A 9,993-nucleotide genomic window follows, 5' to 3' on the forward strand; every position below is an offset into this window, starting at 1 on the left:
GCAGGGGTGGGGTTCCTACTACATCTCTCACTATCTTAGTCAGCCCATGAAAACACAGAGGGATTTGGGAGAATTTCAGAAAAATAAGAAAGAAAGATGGCTTGAAGAAAAGTATTGCATTCAACATTGTAAAATTAGCACAAGAAACGTTCTCATAGAAGGCTCTTTAGGAGAGAAAGAAAATGGTGCAATATTAAAATATGAAATTGCTGGACAATGTACAAGTATTAAAGCAAATGATGTTTATATATTTGAAAATTACAATGAACTTTTCTTATGAAATAATATCTTACCACTATAGAGTATATTTCAAATTTATGATGCACGTTTTTTCCTTGAGAATTTAAAACACTTTAAATAATTTGGGCTTTGCCTAGCTCCCCAGAATGGTAGAATATGACTGATAACTGCCTTTAGAATCCCTAATAGCTAAATTACAATTATTATGCAAAGTCCTACAATAGACAGTTATATGGATTGTTAAATGACTTTGCCTTTTTTGCAAACTATAATCATTTTCCTTTATTAGTTGAAGGATTTCATAATTTAAGGAAGATGAGAAACCTATAAGTCACACTTTCAAATAAGGAGCATGGATATTGCAAACATTAAATTCCTCCATAAAAATGTTAAGGCATCATTAAACTAGGTTCAGATTAATACAATTCAGTCAACTCTAGATAGATATCTCCCATAATAAGCTGAAACAATACCTAGTGATCTAAGATGTAAAATATTTTACTACAGCCAATTTATAAACCTATAAAACATACAGGTATCATTCAATCCCTTTATTAATAGTGCATGCCTTGTATTAAATCAAAATCATTTTAAAGGCCCCTCCCCTTTTGCATTCTCTTCCTCTGCTGTTGCTGTCATTATGTGGTGTTTTATTGAAGCTCATCCGAAGTGAATGACAGCATCTCTTTTTTTACTCAAAGCAGGAGAGGCAATTCTCAGCTTAATGGTACTGTTGAACTATTTTGGAGATTTATAGACACACTTGTTACCTCAACCTATGGCCTAGTGCTGATATATTTATATCTTCATAAGTAGATATGTTTTTTGCTCACTTTGAAAAACTGCTTCTTTATTTTTTGTAACTTTTAGGGGAAAGTTGTTGTGTCTGAGTTATATAACCAGAAAACTGATATGGGGGAGACTTGTATTACAATTGTGAATCTGGTGGAAGAATCCCTTTCTCAACACATTTTTCTCCAATAAGAAACCCAAGCCTTTTGTAGAGATTGAAGTTACTTAGTATTTTAATGAGTTGCTCATTCTGGTTGTCTGTTGCCATATCACAACCCCAAAGTAACAACTTTTAGTAGCTTAAAGTAACAACCATATTTATTACACTTACGAATCTGCCATCTGGGCTGCTTCCTTGGGAAATGTCTCTCCTTGCAATGTTGGAGGCTGCAATTCAATGTTTAGGAAGATTTCTATAGGTTCACATACCTATATGGGGTTGGGCATCACTAAGTCCATGTATCATCTCCAATCTGGCACCTTCACGGAAGTAAAACTTTATATGTTGGCTCATGGCTTCCAAAACAGATTCTTTATTTTTCTTTTCCAAAACAGATTCTTATGAGAAAAATAAACAGATGGGAAATCTATCTTCTTTTCTAACCAGGCCTGCAATTCAAACACATCACTTCCACCTTTTTACATTTGTTAAGATAAAGTCACTAAGACTGATTTATCAGTAAGGGGATAGTACTAGCAAACATTATTGATGGGAGTAGTGGCAAAGAATGTGGATGCAGGTTCAAAAGCTATCACATCATCAAAGGGAATTGACCCAGTCCTTTTAAATACCAGTCTGAAAAATAATCAACAGTCCATTTCCAAAGTTCCTTTACAAAAGCTATGTTTAAAATGTAATATATGTTCATAATACTATGTTCCATAGCCTCCTTTATAACAAGGTGTAAAATTCAAGATTAGTTTGATTTTTTAAGAAAAAAATTCAGGTGTAATAAGTAAAATTTCAAAAACATGAAAATATAAGTTATATTCTTACCAGAATTTAAAACTCTGACTCATGACAGATGCATATTTATGGTTAAGCTATTTGTAAATTTTAATACCATTTTGTAGAGGATTTATTATATTGACAAACAATAAAACAATAAAAACAAAATTGTTTTTATTCAAAATCATTGGAGGATAGTTTTTCTCAAACTAGGAAAACCTTTAAAGGATGAAGTCCAAATCTCTAAAAATGTGATTATCTAGACCATAATGAAAATTAAAGAAAACAGATAAACTATTAAATTACAACCATTAAACTGATAGATATTTGATATTTAGAGTATAACTATTCATAAATCCCTGTAATAGTTTATAAAGAAATACTATATCACTGATTTCTTAGAATAGCTATACACAATAGAAATTTATTTCTAATTCATATAACTAATTTGTATAGGAGATTCCTTGGTTCTGGTTGGTAGGAGGATTTCCTCACTTCAGTATGGCATATTTGTGTCAGCCAAAAGATCAAGTCCTAGACAGACCACAGCCATCACCTTGAATCCCAGTTGGCAAAATTGAAAGGCGTATCAACGATGTCTGGACTTCCTCATCAGGGTACTCCTTGGTTCTTTAGTAAGGAAATTTCCCTGAGTTCTCATTTGGAACATAGTCAGCTAAATGGGCTTATAAATCCAAAATACTCACAAATATCAAAATACAAAATAAATTTTAAAATTCCCTTCTCATATGTACCTTCCTAAACTATCTTGTCTGGTATTTACCAAAGAGCTCTACTCCCAGTACTTCCGTAACTTCTACTTTATCATCAAGTTTAGATTTCTGAGGAATAGTACATTTTTATGCCAGCTGTAGTTTTTCAACAAAAATGTAAATACTAATTCAATGGTTACTGCCCTGGTGCCAGTATGTGCCTTCCATGTAGACTAATGTTCTATGCTGAACCAGAACACACATCCTCAAGTCTAACCCCCTATCAGCTCAAGGCCTGCGCTTATCAAATCTCTGCATTTCAGTGAATACATACGGACCAAGTGTGTAGCAACGCTGATACTCTGTTTGATTTGACTGAGCTGAGAGAGCATCCCAATTAACAGTTATTTGACAGAAGAAAGGCCTAAGGTTTTGTCTTGAAATGTAATGAATGGCAAAGCTCAGAAAGACAGTACCGGTAATACTAGTATTCAACAAATATCTGAAGGAAATGATAATCAAAGTAGTGGGTAAGGTCCAAAATCATAGTACCTAAGAGCAAAACACTTCCCTTATTGCAAGAATGCCTTTAAGCTTATATATTTACCAAACAGCTTACATTAACCTTTTCTAAAATATACATATTATATACAAAGTGCCCACTTGGCACTGTGGGTTAAACATTGGACGGCTAACCGCAAGGCCAGTGGTTCATATGCACCAGAAGCTCTGAGAAAGAAAGATGAGGTGGTTTGATTCTATAAATATTTATAGCAATAGAAAATGTATCTAGGATCACTCTGAGTTAGAATAGACTTGATGACAATGGGTTTGGTCTGAGTTTTGATTTTAATATGTAAGTTAATAGATGAGCTAGAATATACTTAATCTTTTACCCCATAAAAATAATTGTATCTATACAAATGACACAATTGTCTCTGATAATTGCTCTTTCTAGTGCAGAATGCCACAATGACAAGTAGACTGTCGTCATGTGACCAACTGTAAACTACGCAGTCATAGGAAATGTGTTAAAAGGAATTGGACTTAGTAAGGCACAAGCTATTAGTAAAGTTTTTGTCATATCAATTAATTTATACAAACATTTCAAAATAAATCCATGATTTTCTAGTAAGTTGATCAAGAAATTTCACAAATTGGTAAGTTAAGTCTTCTAATATATTAACTATTAATATACATATATGTCATGCAAAATAAGTAAACAAAAAACCCTTCAAACTATAGAAAGGTAAATTTACATAAGATAGTTCATTTCGCAAGATAAATTAGCTGATAACCCAACAATAGGATACACTGAGTGCGATTTTGTGTAGGAAACGAAAGGTCAAATGTCAAGCTGAGTTGCCACACAGACACCAAAAAACAGCAAAACAAACTTTTCTTCTAAAACACAGTTGTGGTTTGTGTTCAATTATTTCAAATCTCCAAGAGATTTCTTTTCATAAAATTTTTTTTAAAAATTACACACATGGGTAAATTTATTTATCATGTGACTTTAAAATTCTGTGACATGACAAATCCCCTACACAGATTTCCTTCTCTTTCCAAACACATTATTGATTAATTTGGCCATGGATTTAGATCCACTTGGTCTTCTTTTTTCTTTGAGTTTGGAGTTTGTCAGCACATCCTTGATAACTTTGAGAAACATCAATTCTACCTCCAGAGACTGCTCGGCCGCAGACAGCTCACAGAATTGGCACCGGTGATCTAGGGCCAGCTTTTGCCCCTCTTCCCAGCCAACTTCTCTCATGTGGCACAGATCTTGCTTATTGCCAACCAAAACCATTGCTGATTCCACAGCTCTGAAACATAGATTCCATAGGAAGATAGGTTTAACAACAATCTAAAAATTAGAAAGGATGTTATGACTATTGATCAAAAGGGAACAATAAAGGTGCATGTGTGTGTAGTTTTACAGTGCAATTGTTTATGGCCAGGTGAGTTTCCTTATGGATAAGAAATTGTAAAGTCATTGCCATTACACAGATTTCTCATACATTTAATTGAAATGATAATGAATGAGACATTAAGAATACCAACCATAGTGGCAGCTAATGAAAACTGCTTACTCAATATTATTTTTCATTTTCTCATCAGTTGAAAAGACGTAAGGATATCCCTGTGTATATAATTACTATAATTGAATCATTTAGATCTAATTTTCCTAAGGAAAAATATTTTTCAATATTAATTGCTGCTTTCGGTCTATTTTAACATGCTTTAAAGAAAAGTTTACAGCCTCATGACCTTGTATCATTTTTCTATGCAAGAAAAAGATTCACTGCTAAAATGATGTCTTCAGCAAATATTAGTTCCCTGGTTTATAACTAACCACTACTGAAAAATAATTTTATTTGGAGACTACAGTGAGACAATGAGCACTTACTTGACTTGGAACTATGCTAAACTCTGAGTAAAATGGGTAAATACAGGCTTCAACTCTACCTAAGAGATATTTGTTTCCAAAAATGGCTTAATTCACATGACAGTCAATGTGAGTGCTAAAGAAAAAGCATTGCATGTAATAAACTATTATTGTGTTAATAATATCGTTTCTATTAATTCACAAAATCACTGTAAAGTATAAATGGTAGTGTGTTGATGCAACTTATTTAAAGGGTGAGCCACAAGTATGAGATGTAATCTTACAAAATGATTCTATATTTTCCTCTCCTAGCCTACCTAAGATTGATAATGGAAAATCCTCTAGAATTAGTCAATATATTTAGAAGCATGTGTGAAAAATTTTAAAATGTTTTATATTGCAAGTTTCTAAGTGTCCTTGAGTAACTCTTTCGATTTGGTGGAATAGCAAATAAATTTTATTCTTGTCTCTAAGGGCAAAATTCTGGTTAAGACAAGTACAAAGACTAGCTTACCTCAGCATGTTGAACAAAAATAAATGCTTTAAGAGAATGGCTACAACAATAAAAAAGATAAGGAAAACTATATGGGAAACCTCAGATGCTTACACTTTTATCTAGTAATTGACAATGGTTTCAAGCACAGTTATTCATTCTTTCTCGGTCACTTGTACCAAGCATATTAACAATTCAGAATTGTTCATCATCCCTTTATTTGGGGAGGGGGGTGAAATGAAGAACACAAGTGTCTCCCTACACAGGGATATTGTAAATGGTTTGATTATTCATCCTGCTTGGTATCAATAGATTGAACAACCCAAAGACTAGGAATTGGATTTCACAGGATGCCCAATGTAATAAATCTAGATTTATTTAGTATCCTTAACATTTCTCTGGGAATAAAAAGGAAAAAATTGGAAATGAACGATCTTGTGTATGGAAGACCGTTATTTTGCAAGTGAGTGTCATGTTAACAATAGGAGCTGTCTTGTAAAAATAGCCATTTACCTAAAGCAAGTAACTGTTTATGTCAGCTGGAATATAAAGTATTCTCATCTTCTTCTTTTTACTACACGTGTAACTCCTGTGGAATGGGAAGGTGAATTGTTCAGGGCTGTTAAATTTTGTAATTGGAAGACTGTATTAAACTCTTCCTAATGATGCTTACAACTAGCTATATGACGATTTACTAAAAGGAAAGGAGAAAGGAATGAAAAATACCATACCTTTTACAATGACTAGTTTGTGGCTCCCGGATTCTGTAGATCAGTGCTTTCGCAAAAGCAAAAGACGACCTGTCACTGATATCATACACAATGACAAAGCCATCGGCCCAATGGAGCTCCCTCGTGAGGGAGAATTTTGCTTTCTGTGGCTGAAAATAAAACAAGCACATAGCAAATAGAGAGACACGACACACTTGTATTTTGCATTTTAAGTGGTTAATTAATGGAGACCTATTTTACATGGAAGAGATTTTAATAAATAATATGCCCAGAAAAATAGCATAGGACTGTTATTTTCTAATCTAAAATGTAATTCTCTTTGTCTTTTTTCTTTTTAAAAGTGATTAAAATTTGAAATTTAAAGAATAAGTATAATACAATTTATATTTAAGTAAATATGGATTTTCTCTAAGAAATTGTATGTCTACTTTTTCTGAAAAACTGATGAACTATAATCATTTCTTTTTGAACTAATCTCCACATATATATTTTCAAAAGATGTATTTCCTCCTACTTTTAATAAATGGAGTATCTATTGATATGTGTAGCTCTATTTACATCAGTAACAAAAATTAGATGAAAAGGTTTCAGGAAGATTTTACTTACCTAATAATAATCTGACCCATGGAATTGAATTGAAATCTCTTATTTGTGTAATTTTGTTTAATAATAATTAAACTTTTTATATTTTAGTGGTTAAAGAAGTTTGCATTCAAAATCTTCATTAGCTACACTGTAAGACAACTGACTAATTTAATTACAAACACCAAACCAAGACCAAACTTTGGGCGATGAAGTCAATTCTCACGCATAGTGACCGGGTAGAACTGCCCTTGTGAGTTCCAAGGCAGTAATTTTATGGGAAGCAACACCCTCATGTTTCCCTCATGGAGGGATTGGTGAGTTCAAACTGCTGGACTTGTGGTTAGCAGCCTAAAGCTTAACTACTAAGCCACCAGGGATCCTAATTAACACACAACTTAGTAAAAATGTAAACTGACTTAACAAATCATTAAGCTATTCTGATTGCAGCGGACCTGATAGGAACACAAGTACACGGTGAATTTTGATTATTATTGCTTTTTAAATTGTATATTTAAAAGGAGATTATTTTAAACCAATTTCAGAGATGCTAAATAATTGAAGCTGTAGCACTAAGATTATCTCTTAAGATTTTGATAAATGAGAAGACTGTAGACACTTCCGTTTAAGGCTGGCAAATTTCCACATTCTATCATCTAATCTTCCAGTCATGATTAAAAATAAACAAAACAAAAATGTTTTTTGCTTTACTTACTTGAGAACAAGGATCATGTATTTCCAGATTCAGCTGCTTTCCTTCGAAATCTAAATATTTATTGTAGATAGATTCTGCAAAAATAAGCAGACTGTCAATATAGAAATACTACATAAGAAAAAAAATGTACTCATATGTGGATTATATTCTGGCAAATTCTGCCAGCCAAATTTTCCTGAAATAATAAGGTAACTTTTGTTTGCTGCTGGGAAACTGTGTCTGCTCAAATTTGCTCATACATGTGTGGTGTTTTATCAATTGTCTCCACCATTATATTTGGGCCCCAAGTGGTGTGATGGTTATGCGTTGGTCCGTGAAACACGTTTGAAACCACCAAGAGAATGTCCGGATTTCTACTCCCGTAAAGAGTCAATAGTCTAGAAGCCCCCAGGGGCAGTTCCACCCTGTCCTACGAGGTTGCTAGGAGTTGTTGGAAACAACGTGATGGCAGTGATTTCAGTGTTATTTTTCTTTTCTTTTCTTTTCTTTTGTGTATCCTTTGGGTAGCTGACTTATCTGCTTTCCAATGTAAGTTCAATTTATTCACCATTGACTAGTTATCATTTCCTATCAACTACTGAAAAACAAGATCCCAACAATTCTATATCTCTCTTCTGCATTATAAAATGTTTTTTCTTTAGCATTTCATTTATATCAGTATTCAAACATGCAGAATTTCTACTAATTAAAAAAATTATCATATCTCACAATGCTTTAAAATTATTGCACTATTTTTTGCTGGCTTCTCACTAACTTTATCTAATCTAACTAATTTAACATCAAATTGAGTGAATTATTTCATAAAACAATATTCAACTCAAATACAGTGCCTACTGTGTCATTTCAAGCCAGAATGCACAAATAAAGATGCAGAAGAGCGTAAAAACTGCAGAACCCACGAAAACACTTCTGAGCTTAATTGCAATTTAATTATAATGCTACTATTTCTAGGTGAAAAAAAATGTAGAGTAAGGACTTACCAAAATTGGATGCATATTCTCCAATGAATCTCTTGGTAAGGAACCTTACTGTAAGGGCTGTGAAATAAACAAGATTTATTTAGGATTCTTTCTGTTTTAAAATATAATTTACTTATTTGAAATGAGATATCACTTAGACTAAGAATCACCAAGAATTAATGAAATCCTATGACTATCCTAGATTCTGTCTTAAATATTTAAATGATTTACAACCGTAGTGATTAGAACACTAAAATGAAAGTGATCTTACAGTACTGTACAATCAAATTTCTGTGTACTTAACTCATGAGCACAAATACAGAAGGCAATTTACCTTTTGTCATAGAAACAGATTTCTGATTCAACCTGAGATGCAATCACTATAACATGTTTGTTTGTTTTTTGACAAGACACATGACAAAAGCGACAAGGAGACAATCGAGCATTGGTGATTGTTTAAGGATATGTTATTATTGCTAGTTGCTACATTGAAAATTCAAGAAAAAGAGGGGAAACTCAAGCCTGGGATAGTTTGATTGTAGTTTTTGAGTCTGACCAGATATCAAAATTCATTTAGCTCAGGTGTCTGCAGTGGTGATATCTTCATCACCATGACAACATGGCAAAAAAGGGAAGGAACTTTGACATTAGGGTACCTAATCCCAGGTCAAAAAGCCAGGCCACTTCAAAGTTCTTTCATCTCTGAAATGTTTAATTTTTTTTTTCAGAGTCATTGTTTGGTCATTGGTGGCCTTGGTGTCAGGAGTGTGGGGGTAACCCTTAGGTTATATAGGGCTCATGCAGATTTCGATGAGCCCTATGAATTTTACACACTAAGGGAGTAAGGCATTAATATTTCAAATGTCTTGCTATAACTTGCTGTAAACGTAGTGATTTGTTATAAAAATAAAAGTATTAATAAAAATATGGATATCATTTTTGGAAGAATATTTTCACATGCGTGTATATGTTGGTGTGCATGTGCATGTGTATAGTTACAGTATCCCTTTTTTATCTTTCTATGCTATACCATAGAAAGCATCACCACTCACCAGATTTGCCTGTTCCTACACCACCCAAGACAGCCAGCTTCACGTCATTCATCCTGCTTCTCTCCTCCTCGGTCAGTCCTCTCTGCTGGAACGATGCTGAATTTAGCCCAGCTGTGCCAGTCGAATTCCTTTTTATTGCTTGTCCAATTTCTTAAGGTCAACTCCTCCCCATAGTCTAGCCATCCAATAATAACTTTATAAGTGTTTCCCAAAAGTATTTTTCAACATAGTCCATTTTCCATGATAAACACTGGAGTTACTATTTAGAAGCTAAAGCTTTTTAAGTCAATAGTTATGTACTTGTCACAGAGGCTTAGCTACCAACTCATCATTTCTGTATACTTGAATCTGCCTTCCTCAAGGGCCTAGGGAAATGGT

The 9,993-nt window shown here is 33.5% G+C and overlaps 1 protein-coding gene across 1 annotated transcript; it reads right to left on the minus strand.

Annotated features, from left to right (window-relative positions):
* Positions 1-4,208: 4,208 nt before the first annotated feature.
* On the minus strand, positions 4,209-9,667 carry RERGL (RERG like). The gene is made up of 5 exons (XM_004713776.4): positions 9,616-9,667; positions 8,585-8,641; positions 7,605-7,678; positions 6,308-6,456; positions 4,209-4,520 (listed from the first exon to the last, which is right to left on the minus strand). The coding sequence occupies exons 1-5, from the start codon at positions 9,665-9,667 to the stop codon at positions 4,238-4,240; spliced, it is 615 nt and encodes a 204-aa protein (XP_004713833.1). The 3' UTR covers positions 4,209-4,237.
* Positions 9,668-9,993: the final 326 nt, after the last annotated feature.

Source organism: Echinops telfairi, unplaced genomic scaffold (assembly GCF_000313985.2).
Source record: "Echinops telfairi isolate 266 unplaced genomic scaffold, ASM31398v2 ScPeMD7_21;HRSCAF=78, whole genome shotgun sequence".
In the NCBI taxonomy this organism is placed as follows: Eukaryota; Metazoa; Chordata; class Mammalia; order Afrosoricida; family Tenrecidae; genus Echinops; species Echinops telfairi.